The 25462-nt window shown below is 44.3% G+C and overlaps 1 protein-coding gene across 1 annotated transcript in view; it reads right to left on the bottom strand.

Annotated features, from left to right (window-relative positions):
- AXL (AXL receptor tyrosine kinase) overlaps positions 1-25462 on the bottom strand; it is a 225797-nt gene that overhangs the window by 171444 nt on the left and 28891 nt on the right. Inside the window, exon 2 of the mRNA XM_086938617.1 lies at positions 4905-5100. Within this exon, the coding sequence (XP_086794743.1) occupies positions 4905-5100 (196 nt within the window). The remainder of the gene's footprint in view (positions 1-4904; positions 5101-25462) is intronic.

Here is a 25462-nt window from a genome sequence, read left to right as displayed (position 1 = left end):
TAGCATAGGCTACTAGCACTTTGATTTTTAAATCTCAAACACTGGCTAAACTCATTCACAAGAAAGAAAATCCTCTTTCCCATGTGCCATGCTTCCGAAATCAATCCCTCCTCCACTCTCAAATCTAGTGATTCCCTAATGCTCTTCCCCTTAGCCAGGAGTACAAATCAGTTCCATCTTTTAAATGGAGGTCTTTATATCGTGTGCTACCTCTGCTGACTGAACTCAACAACTAATCATCAGAAAAATGTGTCCCTCCCTCCCATTCCAGATAGCCAAATCAATCATCAATTCTCTTATGAGGAGTATCCTGGACAACTGCAGCAGCTAACTAAATGTATTTCTGTAGGTATTTTATATAGAGAAGTTTATAAAGTGCAAATGTGACCCAAGGGAATCGGAGCGCTGTACACAGAAAACCCTCACCTGTTACAGAACTACATAACAATATAATCCTTTTCCCATTGTCATTTTGCTAAGGCTCGTTTGAGATGCTCAATACACCTGTATTTTAGTAGCATGTAGTTGGATGGTCCTCGTGTCATCCTTGTCTTGGTCCTTAAAGGAGGAATCGTTTCACCTCTTTTCCGAAAGCTATGGCACAAGGACTCATTGAATGTCAGGTGGGAGGGACTTCCATATTCTCGGGGCAGACCCAGAGAAAGTACAAGAGTAGATCTTCATCTTTCTGAATCTCAGGGGTTCAAGCTGGAGAGACTTGGCACTCTTAACCCCTTCACTGCGGCGGCTATTCCGCCGCAGTGCTAAGGGGGCGGGGGGGGCGCGCGGCGGTCCCGTGCTGGTGACGGAACTGCTCCGTCACCAAGCGCGGTTGCGCTGTGCTCATGACGGAGCGGTTCCGTCACGGCCCTGCCCACTCAATAGAACGCTCAGCGCAGGCGCGGAATCCGCGCCGAGCAGGCCGTGACGGAACCACTCCGTCATCAGCACAGCGCGACCGCGGCTGATGACGGAGTGGTTCCGTCACCAGCAGGGGAGGGGTTAAGTGAGTGGGATTTGTGGATGCGATGATGACTGGTTTGCAAATGAGGGTGTCTAGTTGGTTTATTCATTCTGAATGGGGTGGTGCTGTTGGGTGGTGATATTGATACTCAAGACCTGGCTGTTTTCCCTTTAATACACTAGTGGGCTGAGCGAACAGTACTGCACTCTTGAGCGCAGGGAAGCCCTCAGGCAGCCATGCACTTTACAAAAAAACAAACATAGAAACATAAACATATGGGGAAGAATACCGTTTTCTGGAAGTTTAATTTGAGGTGATTTCATGCTAGCCAGTTTTGGGTTTTTGTAGGGTGTCATTAAGTCGAGAGATATCCTCCAAGTAGGAAACTTGTACGTACAGCTGAGAGTCATCAGCATATAATGGTAGGTGAGGTTCAAATTCTTAAGTATCTCCATCAGCGGTTCCATATGAATGTTGAAGAGTGTGGGAGAAATTATTAAACTTTGAGGGACTTCACAACTGTGCAGGAATTCATTGGATAGTAAGCTACACACTTTGAATCATTGTGATAGATTTGGGAGCAAGGATGTGAACCATTTTAGAACATTACCAGCTAGCCCCATTCTTTGCTTAAGTAGCACTAAGAGAGTGTCATGATTGAATGTGTCGAACGGTGATGAATGATCAAGAAGGATGAGTAGGCAGGAATTCTTATGGTCCAGGATTTTGAGAGTTATCCTGTTCTCCTCGCAATAAAATGACCAATTTCCTTTATAAGGACAATGCTAAAACTTCTCAAACATACACCTGTTCAAGCTAGTTCTCTGCCATGCACATGTCTATACAAATTTTCAAACCTGCACCCTGCTGTCTCTCTCCTATTCACTCTCTTTTCTGCCCACAATCTTTACCCTGACAAACAAATCCTATTTGGTCTTCCTAAGAGATTAAAAAATGTTGATCCTTTCAACTGCCAGGACCCTTGCATTGGATTACCCTCTCTATCTAGCTGCCCAGCTGTCAAGCCCCCCTCCTCATTTGAAACTGGCCTGGAAAGACAACTTGGTAATGTTGAAAATGTCAGCTGAATCCACACATGCTCCCTCCTCACAGTCCTCAGATATCTACACCTATGCCAACCTGCAAATGTAAATATGCATCACGCAAATGCGTGCTGTTTGGTCATGGTTATACCGCTCTCCTAAAATTCCTACAGCAAGATCCTATCTATATAAGACCACTCTTTTAACATTGTTCTTACATACCGTTACTATAAATATTAGTTCTGATAGAGCAGCTTCAAAATGATTAAAAATCTAAAATAAATAAAAAATCCTAGAGCAGACTGAGAGTCAGTTTTCCTACCATGGTTGCAGCTTATTGGACTGTTCGGTAAACTCACAATTTCTCCATCCCTCTATTTCCTTTCTCCCACCCAAGAAATTCACACTAAGGACATTTTGAAATCTACTGAGTTACAGGAGGGAGAGGGAATTTTTGCCTTTGCATGCTGTCAAAAAGAGCACCGCCTCATCTTAGCAAGAAATTGTACAGAAAGGCTGCCACCAAGCTCAAACTCAAGTTCTTGAAAATGGAAAAACAGGCAGATAGGACTCCAATCAAAACGGATTAAATGTCAGAAACTGTGGATGATGCAATATCGGAGATCTTAGAATGAGAAGCAGCTATGGACTGCGAAACACAGATAACAAATGAGAGTGCCAGATTGAAACTAATGGCATGAAAGATACCTTTAGTTGTAAAGTAGCTTTATTTGTAGGAGAAAGGGAGGGCTGATACAGAGATCTTAAATTTTACCTGAAACACTGAACATCCTTGTGCCAAGGCTGCTGTGAGATGTACTCCCCCTATTTAGCATACCTGACATACCAGGTCATGTTGTTTGGCTTGTGGCTTGGAAGGGTTCACACCTTGCTACCAAAGTTTGCCAAGTAAGTTCTTTGTTAGAAGGAGATCCAATTTGAAAAGAAAAAAAAGATTTAGGGGAACTCCAGAGCTGAGACCTGTGTTATTTCAACCCACTTAACTAGGGCCCTGTGGCATTGGGAAAATCCAAGAGGAAATACGGATTTTTTTCTGGTGAAGTTGGGTCTTCCTTGATTTCCCCTCAAACCTGAATTAGCTCTAGTACAAGAAGAACTAAATGCCCCCGATGTAAGGACGTTATTTCCCAGAAACGAAAGTTTGAGCATAATGTACCTGAAAGGGACCCATTCTGGCGTTTTTTTCACTTGTGAAGATCTTTGCTCTTTGGCCTGAAAGCTATACTGTAAAATGTCCATAATGCTTGGCAACCCCAGCCTAAAACAAAGTTTAAGTTGGTGATCTCCATTTTTTGCTCGGGCGGACATCTTCCTATGGTCGTATGACACTGCATCAAGGTAATTAACATTGATCTACAACTACTACTATATTGAAAGTAAAGTATATGTTTAATCTTCTTCTTAACTCCAACCACATTTATCTTAGGAGGTAAGTATACGTGGAATGAAATGAAAAATGAATGAAATGAAAAGAGCATTTGTAGAGCGCATGGCTACCAGAAGGTCTCTCAGCGCAAGGCATGACTAGTCAACAGATGGAACAGAATAATTTAGGGGAACAGAAGGGTTTTAAGTTGTTTCCGGAAAGCGGGATAGCTGGTCTCTTTCCGGAGGTGGAGGGAAGAGTAATTATATACCTACCTTACAGTGTAGTGCTACGTCCATGTATGGGTGCAATATTATTACCATGCAGTATATCACATCCGGTAGCATGAGCCACCACCCTCTCCAGGGTTCACCCTGCAAGCAAGGGTACTGCCTGATGCACGCTGCTCTCTGCAGACGCTGGGTCCTCAATCCATTACGGCCTACCTTGGTACATAGTGTAATAAAGCGTCATGCAAATTCCGTCATATAAGAGCACATTGGAAGGAATTTGTGTGGATTTTGAATTTCGGCTACAGAATATCGTCGGACACTAATATCTCAGACAGAATATTGATGGACGAAATATATTGAAAGGTGGGTATGTATAGATTTTTTGTATCTAACTCTACAGATATATACCATGATAATATATATGTCTTCAGGGGTACATAGATGTGGAATTAATATTAGTAATACATTAAGGGCCCGATGTAGGAGCCCTAATACCGGTCGGAAACGGCCGATTTCGGACGTTTCCGACCGGTATTAGGGTTTTCTAATGTAGGAGCATGCTTTACAGAATCGGTGTTTTACCGAATCTGTATTTACAGATTCGGTAAAATGACCGAATCGGTAAATACAGACTCGGTAAAAAAAACGATTCTGTAAAAGCACATGTAGGTAGCACATCTTTGAGTGCTGCAGGCCTTTCAGATTCGGTATTTTACTACCCAATCCAATTGGGTGGTAAAATACCGAATCCAGGTGTGCATGCACATCTGTGCATGCACACCTGTGCAATGTGACACACAGACATGCCCTTAGGGCATATCTGTGTGCCACATGGCACACCAGTCCGGAATTGGGGTGCCAGAGGGTGTCAAAGTGACACCCCCTGCACCCTTGCAAAAATCGGATTTTACCGAATCGGTAAATACCGATTCGGTATTCACCATTGATTCCTATGGGCTTCAAGGCCCATAGGAATCGATGGGGGATACTGATTCTGTATTTACCGAATCGGTAAATACCGAATCTTACAGATTCGGTATTTACCGATTCTGAAATACCTACATGTGCCCCCTTCTATTTTACCACTTCTTAAATACCGAATCTGTAAAATTCGGTATTTTAGAAGTGGTAAAATAGAATTACCTACATCTAGCCCTACGTCCTTATATGCACTTACCTATTGATAATGTGTTTCTCAATAACTTGCCCACAATATTAGTGTGTCACATTATTCTTGGACTTGATATTCCATAACACAATCAAAGAAGTTTCTGTACCTGAGATGGCTGATCGCCAGCCAAGAGTCGTCCGCCATGGGCATCATAACCAGATCATTGTCAGCATCATCCAAGGGCTCGCCGTCGCGTAACCAGTTGATTTCAGGTAACTCTCCGGTCATACTCACAGTACAGCTAAGCGTCACATCCTTCCCCAGAGAAGTTGTCAGATTTGAGGGGTGTTCGATGAAGAGATCTGCAAGAAGGGTGGAAAAAGATTATATCAATTAGTGAGAAGAAAGTCACAAGAAAATCGACTGCGGAAGGATTCTTGATTTAGCATATTGCACTGGCACTATTTTGTTTTAATATTGATGTGTTGTAGTTTGCACATTAGTGGTGGCATTCCAATGATAATCCTGCTTTTTGACTCCAAGTAGGCTACTACTCGCGCAGCAAGTCTATAGACAATACGGAGGTGCAGTTCAGCAGCGGCCTGCACAGGTCTGACTCGGCGATGTGGCGAGTGCAAGGTAAGTAGTTTTTTATTTTTTTATTTATTTTTACTTCTCCGATCGTATGTCGACCAACCCGACCCCCAACCCGAGCCCCCGGCCTGCAATGGTGCAGTATTCATTAGGCAATGTAGTTTTGGCAGACTACAATACAGTATTCATATAGTAAAGCTACAGAATTGGCACCATATTTTATAGCAATGTAGGACCAAATTAAGGGTCAGTGTTGAATTAACTATGAACCAAAGAAAGAAAAAGTATTCTGCATGGCAAAGCAAATTATGTGGTACATAATGTGAATTAAGAGGACATTTTGCTGCCAGTTATCTGCTGTTATATGCTACTTATTTTAACATTTTTGCACACTCATACAAGGAAGATCTAACTCAATAGAAAAAAAACAATTTTTTTCCCCAAAAAAAGCTTTTGTAATCAGTATCTGATGTAAAATGTCGTTCACACGCTAATATTAATTTAGCCTTGCATAGAGAAAACCTCCTTTTCATTAATTATGTCCCTTCTACCTTCAAGCGTAAAATATGTCGTTTACTGCATATAAAATGATGCACTAAGAAGAAAATAAGCCTGAGTGTACACTCTTATAATAAAAGGTATGCCTGTTTATGGTACTTATCCCAGCTACGTTTTTAGAACTTTACTTAAACTGTGGTTTACTCAGCAGGCAAAGCCATGCAGAACATTAGCATATTATATATTTACCATTTAAGTGCCTCAATAGGAAGCATTTTAATATTCAAACCTTAAGAAGTGCACGTTTGTGATAATTATTTTTTCTCCCGGAGTTTTATATAGCGCAAACTTGACTCAAAGGTATCAGAGCGCTTTACATGGGCACCAGTAGCATTACTTCGAGAACACTGTCCTACAAATATGAATTTTGAATTAAGAGAGATAAACATGTTTGCTAAAGAAGGTATTGGTTTGATTCCCACCGTGTTCTAAATGCATTTAAATATGGAGTGTTTGGTGTTTTTCCTGCCTAGCGCTCATACGGAGATATTAACAACATCATCTGTTTAAAGCGTTCTGCAAACAGAAAAGCTACTAGAATTGTGGCATTTCTATGCTTGCAGTTCAAGTAGCAGGGATTGGATTGTTGGTATTACTGGGTTGGTCCTCCTGTGAAAGTTTGTGAACACTCCCAAACCAGTGTCTTTTTTAGGTCGAGCCAAGGCAGCGCATGCACTGTCCTGCATGGCATGATGTATTCAGGTAGGGACTTGAAGCTTCACCCACTCTCCGCCCATATTTTCCATTGGCTTGTGTCATTGTCCACTGTAAACTGTGGCTGTTTATTGGTCAATAGGCTTAGTTGTCCCTTCTTAGTAACGCCGTGTCTCATTTTCTAACCTCCCATGGTGACACCTCCTGTTACATGTGTTGTTACTCTGTAGGCTTTAATTACAGCCTCCAAGCACTATTTTCTCAAATAGCTTTGTCCTGCCTGCTGTTGCAGGCAGGACACACTCTCTCCTAATGCTTTTTAAAAAACACTTATAGCACGGGCGCTGGACACATTTGCAATGCAATAGGTCTTGCATTTGCAAGAGTTGAAGCTATTGGCATTGTAAATGACAATGCCTTTTATGTATCTGTTTTAAAACCAACACATAAATAAAAGGCATTGTCATTTACAATGCCAATAGCACAAATTCTCGTAAATGCAAGACCTATTGCATTGCAAATGCTTGTTCATATTTACCAACATTTTTCAGGTAGAATCGTAACTTGAAAACGTCTGGAAATTTACTCCTATTAAGGGGTAAATCTGCTTTTGCCGTAGAACTGGGGAACAACAACCCAATATTGATGAAAATGAGGTGTACAGGGTTATTCAATGGGGAAAAATATTTCCCTGTGAAAATGCACGTTTGGGTCACATTTCCTCAATGTCAAATATAACCCATTCCATTTCCACAGTCAGGAATGTTTTTGCATTTAACAACCCACGGAGGTGTAAAACGTTCATAGATTTTAAGGAATATTCCTATAATTCATAGAGGTGGACAAAAAGTCAGAAATTGACTCCAAAATACATGCATAACATCTGACTTTTATTCAACTTTTTCCCTGAAATTTTGTCAGTTGGTCCAATTGTGGAATTGTCAAACAAAATGTAGCATTTCAACCGAAATATTGGAATGTGGAACACTAGACCGGACTATAACTATGAAATGTCTGCGAAGAGAATTAAGAGTAATGCGTCTTATTTATGAGAAGTGTTGCATCACTGAGATAAAGCAGCGATGCAACACTTCTCAGAGCGCCCATCATGGATGAGCCGTATTAATAGTACGGTGCATCATGTTGAAAGGAGTTACAGATACGTCAGTATTACTGATGTATCTGTAGACATAAAAGTGACGCATTGCTGGGGTGTGTCTGAAAACAGATGCAACTCCAGCAATGTGTCCTTTCACGTGGCACAAGCCCCATGTGAAAGAGCCTGTGTCATCCTTATGCCTGCCATGAGGCAGGCATAAGGTTTTGACGCAATGGCGTCCTAGAGGTGGCGCACTGAAATGTCAGCCTGCATACATTTTACCTGACGCAGGTATAATGCAGCACAGGGGTTTATGAAGTGATGCATCTGCCTAGATACGTCACTTCGTAAATATGGCGCAACATGGCATATTATTAACACTGCTGCAGCATCAGAAAAAGTGATGCAATGGCGGCGTAAATGTGATGCAGGGCTTCATAAATAAGGCCCAATGTTTTTACTAGGCCTGGGTGTGAAATTCCACTCCACTCGCGGAGTTTGCAGAGTTTTTCCCACTCCAGGCTCCGAGTAGCATGCAGAGTTTCTAAAACCTCTCTTCTCCGGGTAACAGAGTTTTTCCTCGATCGCCAACCCTACGTTGAGAAACCTTCAGCATGCATTGAGGAAGCAGCCGCTCAAGCAGAACATTCACTCGAGCGGCAGAAAGAAGCAGCATCCTCTTGCACTGTGCATGGTGCCATTTGCACTGATTTTCTAGTGCGGGACAAACACTCAGCACTGAAATTTAGCACAAACGGCATGACCTAAGGCACTCCGACGCTTTCAGAACTCCACGTAAACGTGGCAGAGTTTTTTTGTAAATTCCGTGGAACTCCCCAGATTCCGCCCACACCTAGTTTTTACCATAAATTCTGAGCCATTTGCTATCCATAGAGCAGTCTACCTATTGAAATGAGGATGATTTTACACGAGAAACAACACTTACAACGCAACTTTTACAACACACTACATTTACAACGAAACTTTTACTACGCAACATCCATTACAATGCATGCCATTACAACGCAACCATTACAACGAATGTCACTACAACGCATACCACTACAACGCATGTCATTACAACGCAGTCATTACAACGCATACCATGACAACGCATACCTACACTATCCAACACTTACCCTACTGTTGCACCCCCTGGAGTTAGAATAGTAATTTTTACCCCTACACTATCCAATACTTACCATACATGCAATGTAATGGTATGCGTTGTAATGGTATGCGTTGTAAATGTAGTATGCGTTGTAGTGGAATGCATTGTAAAGGTAGTTTCAAAGAATTCGTTGTAATGGCATGCGTTGCAATGGAATGCGTTGTAATGGATGTTGCGGTGTAAAAAATGCATTGTAAAGGTATGCGTTGTAAAAGTATGCGTTGCAACGACATACATCCATTTTACACAGTGTTGCCTGCTTTCCCACTAATAATGTTGGCAATTGGGCTCTAGCGTCTGCATCATTTCTATGTAACTGCTACATATTTGGCACAGTATATTGGAGTATTCATATGTTAATGTCCTTCATCCGGCACTGTGCCGCACACTATGAAAGTGGATTGTTCATTATTCAGTAACTTATTGCTGTATGAATGGGGCACACAATATGCTGAATTATACTGGATTGCAGGACGCTGGTTTCTTTGGAGACAGTACAGTGTAACTAGCGGATGTTATCCTTCGGCAACAGACAATGAATGGACAATTATCGGACTCCCAAAGAGGGACAAAGAACACATTCAGATACACAAGAGCAATATCTGATGTAGAGGAAGTGAAAGATGATGAAAGAACCCTGGACCAAAAAGCATTTCTGAAGGGGAAAGTGGGAGAACACAGGAAGAGGAGGGTTCAACACAGGTGGAAATGTCGTACTGCCAACCGGTATTTAAGCGTGAGAGAGGAGTTGTAGAAAAAGGACTACTTTAAGTTAAATTTGATCTGGTGGAAAACTTTTCAAGCACGTTCTGCTCCAATTTTGCTGCTTGCAACATGGGCTTTAAAAAAAACGGTTTGCCTCAATCTAATTTGCACAATCCTTTCTGCCCAAGAACAACAAGCATTTACAATGCAATGGTTTTGCCTTTGTTAAAGTTAGAGCTATTGGCATTGCTCTTGACATTATTTTTATTTATGTTTTTTTAACATAAATAAATGGCATTGTCATTTACAATGCCACTAGCTTTATCTATCGCAAATGACACACACAAACACACACAGAGCCCCGCACACACAGCCCCCCACACACACAGCCACACAGAGCCCCCCACACACACAGCCACACAGAGCCCTCCACACACACAGCCACACAAAGCTTCCTACACACACAGCCACACAGAGCCCTCCACACACACCAACACAGCACAAGCAGGCAACAGGGGCAGACGGAGGCACAAGCAGGCAACAGGGGCAGACGGAGGCACAAGCAGGCAACAGGGGCACAAGCAGGCAACAGGGGCCCACAGAGGCACAAGCAGGCAACAGGGGCCCACAGAGGCACAAGCAGACAACAGGGGCACACAGAGGCACAAGCGGGCAACAGGGGCACAAGGAGGCACAAGCGGGCAACAGGGGCACAAGCAGGCAACAGGGGCACGAAAACGGAGGCACAAGCAGGCAACAGGGGCAGGTGTAGAAAACACAATTTTCAACAGCCCACTTGGCTCTGCAACAGTTGCCTTTGAAAAGCAATACGGCGTAATGGGCATGATCAAATCCCGTCCCATTTACAATGCAATGGTTTTGCCTTTGTTAAAGTTAGAGCTATTGGCATTGCTCTTGACATTATTTTTATTTATGTTTTTTTAACATAAATAAATGGCATTGTCATTTACAATGCCACTAGCTTTATCTATCGCAAATGACACACACAAACACACACAGAGCCCCGCACACACAGCCCCCCACACACACAGCCACACAGAGCCCCCCACACACACAGCCACACAGAGCCCTCCACACACACAGCCACACAAAGCTTCCTACACACACAGCCACACAGAGCCCTCCACACACACCAACACAGCACAAGCAGGCAACAGGGGCAGACGGAGGCACAAGCAGGCAACAGGGGCAGACGGAGGCACAAGCAGGCAACAGGGGCACAAGCAGGCAACAGGGGCCCACAGAGGCACAAGCAGGCAACAGGGGCCCACAGAGGCACAAGCAGACAACAGGGGCACACAGAGGCACAAGCGGGCAACAGGGGCACAAGGAGGCACAAGCGGGCAACAGGGGCACAAGGAGGCACAAGCGGGCAACAGGGGCACAAGCAGGCAACAGGGGCACGAAAACGGAGGCACAAGCAGGCAACAGGGGCAGGTGTAGAAAACACAATTTTCAACAGCCCACTTGGCTCTGCAACAGTTGCCTTTGAAAAGCAATACGGCGTAATGGGTATGATCAAATCCCGTCCCCTGCATAAAAAAAAACAACAGCCTGAGGCGACTGCTAACACAGATGTAGTACAAGGCATTACACGGCAAGGGTGCTGCTGCCGGCAATTATCCTGGTATTTAAACAAATCTCTCTCTCTCACACACAGAGCCGCCCCACACACACCCCCACACAGAGCCCCGCACACACAGCCACACAGAGCCCCCCACACACACAGCCACACAGAGCCCTCCACACACACAGCCACACAAAGCTTCCTACACACACAGCCACACAGAGCCCTCCACACACACCAACACAGCACAAGCAGGCAACAGGGGCAGACGGAGGCACAAGCAGGCAACAGGGGCAGACGGAGGCACAAGCAGGCAACAGGGGCAGACGGAGGCACAAGCAGGCAACAGGGGCACACAGAGGCACAAGCAGGCAACAGGGGCACACAGAGGCACAAGCAGGCAACAGGGGCACACAGAGGCACAAGCAGGCAACAGGGGCACACAGAGGCACAAGCAGGCAACAGGGGCACACAGAGGCACAAGCAGAGCACAAGCAGGCAATAGGGGCACACAGAGGCACAAGCAGGCAACAGGGGCACACAGAGGCACAAGCAGGCAACAGGGGCACACAGAGGCACAAGCAGACAACAGGGGCACACAGAGGCACAAGCAGACAACAGGGGCACACAGAGGCACAAGCAGGGGCACACAGAGGCACAAGCAGGCAACAGGGGCACACAGAGGCACAAGCAGGCAACAGGGGCACACAGAGGCACAAGCAGACAACAGGGGCACACAGAGGCACAAGCAGACAACAGGGGCACAAGGAGGCACAAGCGGGCAACAGGGACACAAGCAGGCAACAGGGGCATGAAAACGGAGGCACGAAAACGGAGGCACAAGCAGGCAACAGGGGCAGGTGGAGAAAACACAATTTTCAACAGCCCACTTGGCTCTGCAACAGTTGCCTTTGAGAAGCAATACGGCGTAATGGGAGTCATGTCCCCAAGTAATGATAAATTCAAATATAACATAGTGGCTCGGGGTGGGTTGACCCCTGCAATCTCTCTGGAATAATGGTATTATATGCTGTGGCTTTAAAACATATAATAGATCTTTGTATTATTCAATTATTATTCAAAGGAATACTTGGGAAATCCCTGGCAATGGGTACATTGTAAAGAACATTCTACCAACACATCGTACATAACATTTTGAGATATATTACTCCTAAGGAACTTTTGGGGGAAATTTAGTAACAGAAAATGCTCTCATTGGGACAGTGTATCCCAAACTGTCAGGCAAGGCACCCTCCAGAGGGCAACACAAGCAAAGTGCTTACTGTATAGATTATATATAAAAGATAAAGAATGGAATGTGACAAACAATGTGATGATTGGGTGAACTTTTCAGGTGTAAAATAGTCACTCATTCCAAAAGAATCACTTTCCAAATAGTGGAATGATCACCAAACAGCCAACAGCTTAAGGTGCAGGAGGGATATTCTCCTGGGTAGAGCTAAAACCCACGGAAAGTATATTTAAAAAAAGATTCTAGCAGCAGGTCAGGGAGACTGCCCTATATCAAGCAAGGCTTAAACCACGTGCTCAAGCACCCCACCCTGCAAAGTGCAGTAGGATCAAAAGATAGGGTGGGATGTAGGTGTGCTATAGGGCCCTTCATCTCATCAGTCATCCCCCAGAAGTATCAGCGACCATATAAATACCTGGGGACAGATTTACAAGCCCCTTGCGCCACTTTTGCGTCACTTTTAATATGGGAAACGTGACGCAAAAGTGGCGCAAGGGGCTTGTAAATCTGCCCCCTGGACTCTGGATTGAAATTCGCCCATGGGAAGTGGAAAGCGCCAAAGAACAGAGGGACACGAGCACCCTGGCATCCGATCCCGGCTCAGCCAGTGAGCCTCTCTGATCCCTGTAAGCCTCTGCAGATCAGAAACTACAAGGCATCACGGAGGCCCCGGGGAGCTGCTGCCATCAGCGGGCCATTCGCATGCAAAGCCAAAGAGACAGAGGTCCAGCGATGGGGGGGCCTGGGGGAGAAAGACTAGGGGGCGGGGACTGGGAGGGCAGGGAGCAAGTGGGGGAGAAAGGGGAAAAAGCAAACAGTTTTGGAATAATGAAATTCCGGCAGATGGCCCCCGAATCTTCAGATCTCCCGGGCCCGGCAATTAGCAGCTCAATCGCAGCCAGATAAAGTGCAGGTCGGCCCTGCACACCCGAGGTGGCAGCGCCCGGGGGGAGGGGGATTAGGGAGGCGCAGAGGGTGAAAGTGTGTCCAATGGAAGCGGGCTGAATTTTATAATCACATTTACATCAGAGAGGACCTATCTGTCGGGTCAGCAGGTAGCAGCCAGACCTTTGCGCCCCCCACCCCCCTCGGCGCTGAAGCTGGGAGGAGCAAAGCTCTCAGCTCCCTGGCTGTTTGGGGGCAGATAGTTTGGTTTGCATTATGTGATTGTAGGTAGGCATGGGCGGAAAATCCGTTCCGCTCGCGGATTTTGCGGATTTTCGGGAAATCCGCAATCCGCGAGATTTGCGAATTTCCTGCAAAATCCGCAAATCCGCGAGCAGCGGATTTTGCTCGCACTGCTCGCACTGTTCGCGTGAGTTCGCGCCCCGCGAATAAGTGCGAAATTGCAGAAATATGATCTAAGCAAAACTGAAAGTAACTACTTACCAGGTTCAAAAGTTCAGGCACATCATTAGTAGCCATTTCCTGTAGTGCTTCCTGAGGGGCCCCTCCAGAGTTCAGTTGCCAGTTGAAACTATTATGTGACCCTGCTCTGAACCTCAGAATAGTTACACATATGCCACAAAGGTCATGAATTACAGCTAAGGGAGACAAGCAGGAGCCAGGCTGGAAGTTAAAATCCATTAATCAGCCCCTAATTCATTATTGTCAGTTGGGGCAGGGCAGGTGTTGTAACTAATTTTGCAACAATGAAAGCACTTAGCAAGTGCAAAAGATCACTAATCAGGGCGCACTAAGGAAGCAGGTGCCAGCTAAAAAAATATTCTGTGACACATTAATCAGCCCCAAATTAATTCAGGTCACTTGAGGCAGGGAAGGTGTGCTTTGCTTTGCCGAAAATAATGTACACTGGACAACCAGAGGGTGTGGTGATGAAACAGAGGGTGGCATGGGTGGGCCAGAGGGTGGCATGAGTAGTCAGAGAGTGGCAGTGGTGACAGAGAGTGGCAGTGATGAAGAAGAGTGTCCCAAACAGGTTGGACACGTAGAAACAACAAGTTCGCAAAACTTGCGACCCGACAGGTAAGTTCGCAAATTGCGAAATTGTAAAAACCCTCGCGAACTGGCAGAAACACGGGCGAACACAAAAAAAAAAAAAAATCCGCAAATTCGCGGGAATTCGCGGATTTTGCGGATTGCGAGTTCGCAAATCCGCAAATTCGCGGATTGCCAATCCGCAAAATCCGCTCATGCCTAATTGTAGGTATTTAAGTGCCGCTGTATCCCTTGGGCAAGCAAGAACCTGAAATCCCCTGGGGTTCTGGGTGATACCAAACGGCTCCATGTCACAAAGACTCGCAATTTCCGTTCTTCTGTTTGGGATACCACTGATTTCTGGGAAATGTAGTTTTGGTGCGGTTGAAATACTCTCCGGACTAAGGCATTCGGTGACAATAAAATGGCATCCCGAGACTAGATAAGTGGGGACGCTGTGACGTGGAGTCATTTTTCAACACCACGTTTGTCAGTGTTAAATTGAAGAAGACAAAAATGTGACGCAGAGGAAATTAGAAACGTTTTTTGGGGTGGATGGAGCTCTTCGGTCACAAGTTGGCACAAGGATATAAGAAAGTGGTGCGAGTGCATTTTCCTACCTTTCTTTAAATCCATAGATTACGCTTCAGCAAGAGCGCAATGCTGGGGTCCAGGATTTTTCTTTAAGAGTTCTGTGCATTCGAGGAGTAGTGGTCCTGGTTCCTTTTAATTGACCAATAGAACCGAGACAGCGGGTCATTGATTTGTAAAAGAAGGGCCCAGAACTGGAACACTGCGCCCTGAGTGACGCGGAGTGATCTGATAATTCTGCACATCGCTGATGTAATTATTGTGGGATGAATGCAACTTTGAAATGTGACAATTGTTCGCAATTCCAAAAATACCAAATAAATAATACATTAAAACAAGGAGCTGAGGAGCCGAGGAGAGGTGGGGAGAGGAGGACACCATCTCACTCACCTTCGCTTTTAGTGAGAAGCGACTCAGCATCCAGCCTTTAGCCTCCAGACTCCTGCTGCCTGCCTGCGTGTATTCGGCGGCGGGGGAAGCTCCGTGCTCCGTGTTCCTGCAGCCTGCAACGGGAGAGGACACGGGGGGCGGGAGGGGACACGGGGGGGGGGCGGGAGGGGACACGGACGGGAAAGCACTCACGCAAGCAGGAAAGGGTGCCGGCTCAATGCCGGGACAGACTCGGGGGCGTTCCCGGCGTCGCGTGACGTCGGCAAAAGCCAAAGAATGTCGGGAACGCCCCCGTGTCTGGTCCGGCATTGACGGACAGGCCCCTCGTCCAATGGCAAGGCTCCGTTTACGGAGCCAGCCAATCAACGACGAGGGCCGAACCAAAGCACCCTACGGTTCTCAACAGGATTTCGCCTGCGCGGAAAAGCTGCGCAGAGCGCAGCTTCCGCTAGGCAAAACCTAAAAAGGAGGGATTCATTTGTGAATTTATTGCAAAAGTGTATCACACCTCTGTTGTCTCTAAATAATATCACTTTTGTCATAGAGCTTTTGTGTTACGCTCGACATATGTACGTGGAGCACATTCTGCCACAAGTATGGCCTTGAAGAGAGGAAGTCGTGATCCTTTAATAAACTTTTTGAAAGGAGCAAAATGGCTCTGAAATGTGTACGCTGTTTTACTAATAAGAAATAAAACTCTTACATTTTACCTTAAACACAGTTTTTGTTCTTTCAAAATCTAGGATTGGAAAAAACAAATATGCATGATGACTTATTCTTCAAACAAGGCAACAGCAGGGCCAATATGCTTTGCTCCATTTTTGGCCCGGGTGCAGCATCTTGATTTTTATTTGGATAAGAGCAAATACTTTGCTCCATTTCTTGTCAAGCACTCAGTAAAACGATGCCCCATTGTTTGCACCAGTGTTAACTTGAGGCGACGGGGTTTGGAAACCAAGGAATTGAATTACCAAGGACGCGTGGACGTATCATGCACTAGGAGCATCCAATGAGATTCCACTAGATATCCTGGATTACACTCGGATTAAGGGTGAATTGGATGGCATCTGGTTGCAATAGGACCGGGATCTGGTTTCTATTAGCGCCACTGGGGATGTTGGTGTTTAGCATATGTTTGTTTTCTTATCAGTAGATCTCTGATTTCACTTGTTGAGTTCTTAATGTTGTCATAATCAAATGGAATCTCGTAAATGCTCAATCTGCCCCTACTACAATAATGCAACACTTTTCATTGGTCTTGGGTGAAATATTCAGCTGTATTTAACCCTTAATTTAGTGAGTTGTGGTTATGTATAGCCATGAAAAGGGGAGTACTATCTTAGGCCTGATGCAAAGTCCACAATGGACTTAAAACAGGACTCTTTTACCCCAACATGTATATGAGATAAAGTACCCTCTACCATTCTTCATAAACATATTACAAGTCACTCAGGAGTTCTGTTGCCATGTAGAAGGAATGAGGACGAAGGCTGAATTCTGGTATAATGTCATGGAGTTTAGAGTTAACTTGTAATATCCTTTTAGTGTACAGCAGGGAATTGTGTTCCTTATAAAGGTCACATCATCACCTCTCCCCCCAAAAAAATGATTTGGTGTCTTGCCCCTTAATGTGAAAGAGATTATGTGGTTTCAGATGTCTGAAAGAAGAATCAGTAGTGTACATATGAACACTTAAATATGCAACTAGTAGGTTTTTGCAAATACATAATTTATGCAGTTTAATGTAAGTCATTTTCAAAAACGGTTTAGTTCAAAATGTGTGGTACGGTGCAGAGACATCCCTGCTTTCACAATAAAGCCCTAAAGACGTGTTACCAGGGGCATATGCCACCATGTCACAGGATGGTGGGAGAGTTGCTTGTGTTATTTCAGCTAACTTTTGCTTTGCGTCAGTGTTTTAAACCTGCAGCCACCAGCTTCCGATGGACGATCGGGTGGAGAGGATTTTACATTGCTGCCCCTTTAACATTGGAACAACCAGGGGTAGCTCCCTACTGGTGAAATGCAGAAGAAAAATAAAATGTCAATAAAACTATTTTATTGTCATTTTGTTTTTTACTTCCAGTCGGAAAGTCTTGGGCGGGAGGAGCCGTGTCTCAGCATGAGCAACAGGGGGAGGAGTGATCTTAGGCACTGAAAGTGCGCATGTCGTTTTGGCCGGCCATCTTAGGTCGGCCAAACCGAGATGCGTACTTTGATATCTTCATGCTGCACCTTGGAGAAATCAGCAGTGCTCACGGTTACAGGCTTCCAGTCCCTGCTGAAGCGTGAAACTGGCCCACCCTGATTAATCCCAGCGCTTCTCTCATGCTGGGAGTCATTGCATGAGAGAAGCACTAGGATTGCGTAGGGAGTCATGGAGCCTGTGCACCTAGGGATTGTAGTGCCAGATCAGAGGAGCAGCACGGCAGCAGAAGATTGTGGCAGTCGGCAGCGAACGGTAAGTGTGTATTTTTTGTATTACTTTTTACCTGAGCTGCCCACCCTAAACTGGATTGGTAGCAGTACCCACAGGCAACAACCACCCCAGATTGTATTTATTTTCGCTAAGTTGGTACATAATAATTTCAAAGTGGTTTCTTCTTTGAACAGTAGTGCGCTGAAGGGCGATCAGTTATGTGAACTAGAAGAAGCAATAACAATGCACATAGGGCTTTTGGAGGGATCACTGGCAGAATATCAGAAACAAAAAAATCATGTGGACAGAATATCATGTTAAAAATATCGAGAAGGTAAGTCGTAATAGGTAAGTATAGTTTTACTGTTCTTAACTCCACATCAACGGACCTTCAAGATATATATATTGGCAAGTTACATATATGTGCAGTTATATATAGTAAACGTTTGCCTACCTATAGAAAGTTACCTTCACAATATTTTGTCCTTGATATCCTTGACACAATATTTTACTTCACAATATTTTCGATTCCGATATTTTGTCTGAACACCATTTTGGAGTTGACTCCAAAGAGAATGATTTAGTAGAAAACAGTAAAAGAGAAGCATGGTGAAGTTTAAAGTAATTCATATTTGGCACCACCACATGCAGGGTAATTTGAATGTTTGGATGTGGCGGGACTTCAGAAGCTTTTGCTCCCACGAAAAAGAGAAGAAAGAGTGGAATTGTGAAGAAAACACAACATTGATATGAAACAACAAATTGATTTACTTTTTCGGTGAATTACAATAGTATTTCAAGGACGTGTAAACTCAAGTGCTAGGGATTAGTCTGTGTGGGAGGAAACAGCCGCCTACCCAGCATTCACTTGTACTGTCAAGATATGTCTGGGACCCATATAGAGGTATTTACTCAGCTTCACGATGCTTTACCTCGGTTCCTTGCCAAGGAACAGGAGCTTGCTTCATGCCCTTTTACGACACATTGGGTGTGTTTAATAGCGCAGGAGGGCGTGCAGCATGACCCTTGTCAAATGGCCGACCTTCCGCAGCGCTAGGTCTTGTTCCAACATATTTCAAAGTTGAACCCAAAGGTGATAATCTAGGGAACCTCTATTTCTTCAACTCTTTGTGTCATGTGGGAGTGACCCTTACAGGAGTGAGGGCAGGGTCCGGATCCTTCTGGACCAATCCTTCTAGGAACTGAATCTGATATTCCCTTTGGGTGAGCAGTGCTGAGGGGATTAACGCCCTCGCGCGGATTGAACCAATATAAGAAGCATAGCTCACTTGAGTAGATAAACATGCATTGACAAAGCCAGTAGGTCTAGGTTTAATGTGTTACTCATATAGCGTTAACACATTAGAAAGAGACAAGAGGGATGCAGCAGGAGTGCAGAGAAATGGCTATAGCTGTAAAGTAGTATCTCAAGAATGTGCTGCTAGCATTCCAGTGGTGGCAGAAGAATACACCCAAAAAGCCGATAGCATTAGATTAAATACTTGCTGTTAAACCCCGGGCCTAAAAACGAGCAGAGTAAAGAGACAATGTGTTCAAATGCCCATGAAAGCTCATCTAGACCAACAAACAGTGAAGATCAAGACACTACAACAAATAAGCATCGGCAAAGCCATTAGGTCTTGCCTATTCAAGAGCTATTGACTTTGCCAATGTGTTTTAGCCATGTTGTACAAACACGCAGCTACTATTAAGCATGGCTAACAATTTGTGGCTTAGAGGAGAGTAGTGTGGAGTGGAGTATCAAAGAGTGGAGTTGAGTGGCTTAGAGTGGAGTGGAGTGTCTTACAGTGCTGTTGAATGGAGTAGAGTGGTGTTGAGTGGCGTAGGGTGGAGTGTCGTGGACTGTCATAGAGTGTCGTAGAGTGGAGTGTCATAGAGTGGATTGTTATATAATGGAGTAGAGTTGAGTAGAGAACAGTGTCAAGGATTAGGGAGGAGTGTCATGGATTACAGTAGAGGGGAGTAGAGCAGAGCAGAGTGGAGTGGGGTGGAGTGAAGTGGAGAGGTGTAGAGTGGCGTGGAGTGGAGGTGCGTAGAAAGGAGGGGCATAGAGTAGAGTAGAAGGGCATAGAGTAGTGTGGCATACAGTGGAGTAGAGTGGAGGGGCATAGAGTGGAAGGTGCAGAGTGGCTAGCATTAAGTGGAGTAAAGTGTAATAGAGTAGAGTATAGTGTCACAGAGTGGAGTAGAGGGTCATAGAGTGGAGTGGCACAGAGTGGAGTAATGTGGAGATGGTTTAGCGTGGAATAGAGTGGAGTCACTTAGAATAGAGTGGCATAGAGTGGACTAACGTGGAGATGGTGTAGAGTGGAATAGAGTGGAGTCACTTAGAATAGAGTGGCATAGAGTGGAGTTGGCGTGGAGTGTCATACAGTGTTGTGGAGGATTGTAGTAGAGTGGAGGGCAATACAGTGTAGTGGAGTGAAGTGGCGTACATTGAAGGAAAGTGTCATTGAGTGGAATTGAGTAAAGTGTTGTAGAGTGGAGTGGTGTACAATGGCATAGAGTGGAGTAGAGTGACGTGTCATGGAGTGGATGGAGAGGCATGTAGGAGGGGCGTAGATTGAAGGGGCACAGGGTGGATTGGTGTGGAATAGAGTGAAAAGCTGTGGAGTGGCGTAGAGTGGCATAGAGTGGAGTAGAGTGGCGTACAGTGGAATATAGTGGAGCAGAGTAACATAAAGTGGAGTGGTGTAGAGTAGAGTAAAGTGTCATAGAGTGCAGCGACATAGAGTGAAGGGGCATAGAGTGACATAGCATAGAGTGGAGTAAAGTGTCATAGAGCAAAGTAGACTGTAGTGCCGTAGAGTCGCATGGAGTGGAGTGGTACAGAGTGGAGTAGAGTGAAGTGGAGTAGCATAAAGTGGAGTAAAGTGTCACAGATTGGCGTGGCATACCAAGGAGTGATATAGAGTGGAGTAAAGTGGCATAGAGTGGAGTAGATTGGAGTGGTGTAGAGTAGAGCAGCACAGAGTGTTGTAGAGGATCATAGAGTGGAGTAAAGTGGCATAGAGTGGAGTAGATTGGAGTGGTGTAGAGTAGAGCAGCACAGAGTGTTGTAGAGGATCATAAGAGTGGAGTGCCATACAGAGGAGCTACCTAGAGTGTTGTGGAGTGTCACAGAGCAGAGTGTCATAGAGTAGACTGCTGTAGATTGGGGTGTTGTGGAGGGTCAGTAAGTGGAGGTTCATAGGGTGGATGGACGTAGAATGGGGTTCATAGAGTGACATAGAGTATCATAGAGTGGAGTGTCATAGAGTGGAGTGTCCTAGAGTGGAGTAGAGTGGTCTAGAGTGAAGTGGCACAGAGTGGCATAGAGATCATAGAGTGGCGTGGAGTGAAATGGCATAGACTGGAGTAGACTGTTGTAGAGTGGAGTAGAGTGAAATAGAGTGTCGTAGAGTAGAGTGTCATAGAGAGAAGTGGCATTGAGTAGAGTGGCATAGAGTGGAGTAGGGTAGAATGGAGTGGCATGGAGTGCTTGGAGTAGCAGTTAATGGAGTAAAGTGTTGTAGAGTGTCGTGGATTGGCTGGTATAGAGGGGAGGGGCCTGAAGTGGAAGAATGTAGAGTGGACAGGTGCAGAATGGAGTACAGTAGAGAGAAGTAGCTTAGAGTGGAGTGGTGTAGAGTGACATCGAGTAGAATAGAGTGTAATAGATTAGAGTGAGGTAGAGAGGAGGAATGTAGAGTGGACAGGCATAAAATGGAGTAGAGTGGAGCGGCATTGAGTGGAGCAGAGTGTCACAGAGTAGAGTGGCACAGAGTGGAGGAGCGTAGAGTGGTGTAGCCTAGAGTGAACTGTCATAGAATGGAACAGCATAGAGTGGACTGGCCTAGAGTGAAATGACATAGTTTTGTACAGTGGAGTGGCGTGGAGTGGAGCAGAGTGGAGTAGAGCATCACAGTGGAGTATTGTGCATTAGATTGTCTTGGAGTGAGGTTTCATGGAGTGGAGTGACGTAGAGTGGAGTGGCATAGAGTGGAGTGGTGTAGAATGGACTAAAGTGTAGTGGCATAGAGTGGACTAGAGTGTAGTGGCATGAAGTGGAGTAGATTGGAGTGGAGTAGAATGTTGTAGAGTGACTAGGGAACCAACCGATGAGCCACTTCGATTGCCTGGATGTGGGATACCCTTGGGTTATGATGGGAAGGGCATCTCCTGCACTGACTGTTACCCCCGCTTATTCCTTTGAGTGCATAAAAATCTAGGAGGGAGAGGATGACACTGGACTGATTTCAGAGATTGCCTCGTCTTTACTTCAATTAGTGAACCGATCTGATGCGAGGAAGGAAAAGGGGTGACAGAAACTGAATGGGGAGGGGGGATGGGAGGAGACGTGGGAGGCTCTCATTGGGGAACAATTTTTCCTGCCAGTATTGTTGTTTAAGATCTAATGTGAAAGGAGGTTGCAGATATCCTAGCCCACAGTTGCACAAACTATATTGTTAACTATTTATACTTATTGCGCAATACCTGAAGAAATATATATGTCACTAGCACTAAAAATGTTATTTAAAAAATGTGTTGTAGAGTGGAGTATCATAGAGTGAAGGGGCATAGAGTGGAGTAGTGTAGAGCGGAGTAGCGTGGAATAGTATAGAGTGGAGTAGAGTGGTGAAGATTGCAGTGGGGTAGAGTGTAGTGGCACTGAGTGGAGTATAATGGACTCGGGTAGAGGAGAGTTGCATGGCATAGAGTGGCATAGAGTAGGTTTGGTGTACTGTAGAGTACTGTGTCGTAGAGTGGTGCAGAGTGTTGTAGAGTGAAGTGGCTTAGAGTGCGTTGGAGTGTCGCAGAGTGGAGTGGAGAGGAACTGAGTCGAGTGGCATATTGTGGAGTAGGGTGTCGTAAAGTGGAGTTTATCAGAGTGGCGTATGTATGGTGTGGTAGGGCACTGCCATTACATACAAAACATTTTCAAATTAAATGACCATTAAATTTGCACATACAGTTTTATTGATAAAACTATACAGTGCACAAATGATGATGTATGGAATGGCATCACCATGTGTATTGATTTACTTTGATCATATTAAAAAATGTGTTTCCTCCACACTTCGGAATTGAACAAAAATATGCTTCATTTGTATTTTATAATTTTGATATACTCTGAAATATTTGCACAGTTCATTTACAGTCATTTACATTTTTTTGTGTGCTAGAAAACATAGCATCCTACAGATGTTCCTCTCACATAGGTACCTAGCAGGATTTCACTTAAAACATGTCACTTTGAAGTCAGAGAAAGACATGTGAACACCAAGCTTCCTGGAACACCAAGCTTCCTGGAAGACAAACCCTGAAATGTGACCTCTATCTTTGAAGGCACAGTAAATGCGACAAGGTAGAACAAAATTTAAAGGCTTGTTTACAGAAAGGAAGCACGCATGCAAGAATGCTAGGAGCAATGGTGAACTAGCTATGCTCCACAGGAGAGACAAAAACATGCTGGGCAGCCCAAAGCAAATAAAGCCAATGAATAGAAAACAAACAAATGTGAGTTACAAACCACAAAGTCAATTGTAATCAATGGATGGTAATAACAAGAAAATGACTGAAGATTTCAGAATGCCCCCAAGATGTATTCGCAAACCAAACAGCTGTACTGTCTGATAGGCTTCAGCCTAAACATATTGACCGGCAAAACTGAAAGATATCAGTGACAAGCCTGTCACACAGAAATGTAGAACTAATAGACATTAAAGAAACACTATCAAAGATCAAGAGGTGGAGATTAGCAAAGAAGAATAGACACTATTTATTTTCTACCGTATGTTTGTCTTTATTTCTTTTCCCTTCTTTGTTTGCTTCTATCATTCTTTCATTTGTATGTTTTTTATTGATTTTTATTTCTGTCTTTCTAAATTTCTTTTTTCCAACTTAACTTAAGCCCATCATTTTCTTCTTCAGTGTCTTCTTTCATTTCCTTCTGTTATTTCCCATTTACCTTGCTTAATTATTTTCCTCTTTGATTTCTATCAGCCTTTTTCTTTCCATGTTTGCCCTCCTTAGTTTAATCATTCTTTCCAACCTTCTATCTTACTCTTTTCTAAGTATTGTATGTATTGATAGTCATATAGCGTGAACCTAGCTGGGGAGCAACAAAGTGCAGCACATTACGTGGGTTATTAGGAGGTGATCCAGGCTGTTTACATCAAGTGAGAGTTACACAATTCCCTTAAATTTCTCAATTAGTATGCACTTTGAGATTATGTATGTGTGTAAGTGGTATTTCTATAGTGTGAACCTAGTCAAAAAGTATAGGAGTAATGTACATTGTCAAAGACAAACGTAAAGTCACTGAGTATTAGGTGAGGTAACTGATTAATGCATTGTAATGCAGTGTTCCTTAAAGAGGTGTCTCTTCAACTCTTTCTTAAATTGGAGCATCACTGCGATGGCCCTGACGGCCCCAGAATCACACAATGTTATGTTAGTCTGGTTTGTAAAGCGCACAGAGTGTCCCGCGCTCTCTCAGGTGCCTAAGCTGGGATTCAAACCTGAGTACCAAAGTTCCAAAGGTGGCAGTTTTAACCACTTGGACACATCCCCCTCCTTCTTTTGTTCTTTCAGTCCCTTTTCATTTTTTCCTTCATTTTTCATTCCTTTGTTCTTTTCTTACTCCTTTGTCTCTATTTTTCTTTCTGTTTTTGTGACATCCTTCTTTCCATCCATCCATACATTCTTCTCGCAATACTTCTCGCAATACTTCTTTCTGTTTTTTCCCTCCGCCCAGCTGTCCATCCATTCATCTACTACCCATCATCAATTCGTCTTTTTGTTCTTAATGTATCCATCATCTGCTCATCCATCCTCCCTTGTGTCATTTACCCATATACCTATTCATCCTTTTCTCTGTGCACTTTTCTTCATTTTCCATTCATTCATCATCTATCCATCACCCATCAATACTTCCGCTCCTCTTCTTATATTCATCCATCCATCATCCATTTTTCATTTTCACATCCATTAATACAGCATTTCTTCTCTCCGTCTTTTCGTCATTATTTCTCTCCATCTTTTCTTTCTTCTCTCCATCTAGCCTTCCTCTCTTCTCTCCATGTATCCACCCTTCCCTTCTTCCATTGATTCATTCATCCATTCTTTTTTCTTCCAAACTGTCCATACATCATTTTCCATATTTATATTCTCCTTCCCTCTCCATCCTTTTCCTGACCATCATTTTCGCTCCCATCTCCATCTTACTCTTCTTCCATCATCCTTTCCACTTTCAGTGGAATTTAAAAGCTTCTTTTTGAAGACCAGCTACTTGGTTAAAACTCAACTGAGGCAGAATTAATAAATAAAATGTCTAGGTTACATAGAACTGCCCAGTGGCACCCCCTTTTTCACCACACCATTCCTTTGTTGTTGCTAAAGTAAAGTGTCCAGGACGCTCCTGTCTAGAATGTACAGAACATCTCTAATAATAAGTATCAAACACTGCGGATAAACAAGCCTGTGTACAGATTCAATCTCCAAACTTCACTAACACTTCACGGAGCCACAACAGCTGACATCATTCATAAAGCAAACATAACTATGATGCAAGAAACATTCAAGAAAAAAAGACTTGAGGGGTGTACACGAGGTCAGTCAGTTTTGGTGGAGGTGGGGGAGTCGAATAATATATTAATAGCTGAAGTCATCTCAGAACTAAAACAATTGGAGACAAACGATTTAAGTACAGGATTACTTATCTCAATGATAATGTTATTTTCTGCAGTGCCTCAAATTGCTA

The sequence above is a fragment of the Lissotriton vulgaris genome, chromosome 9 (genome assembly GCF_964263255.1).
Source record: "Lissotriton vulgaris chromosome 9, aLisVul1.2, whole genome shotgun sequence".
In the NCBI taxonomy this organism is placed as follows: Eukaryota; Metazoa; Chordata; class Amphibia; order Caudata; family Salamandridae; genus Lissotriton; species Lissotriton vulgaris.
Note: the sequence above shows the minus strand (reverse complement) of the source record. Positions and strands in the feature narration are given on the sequence as shown.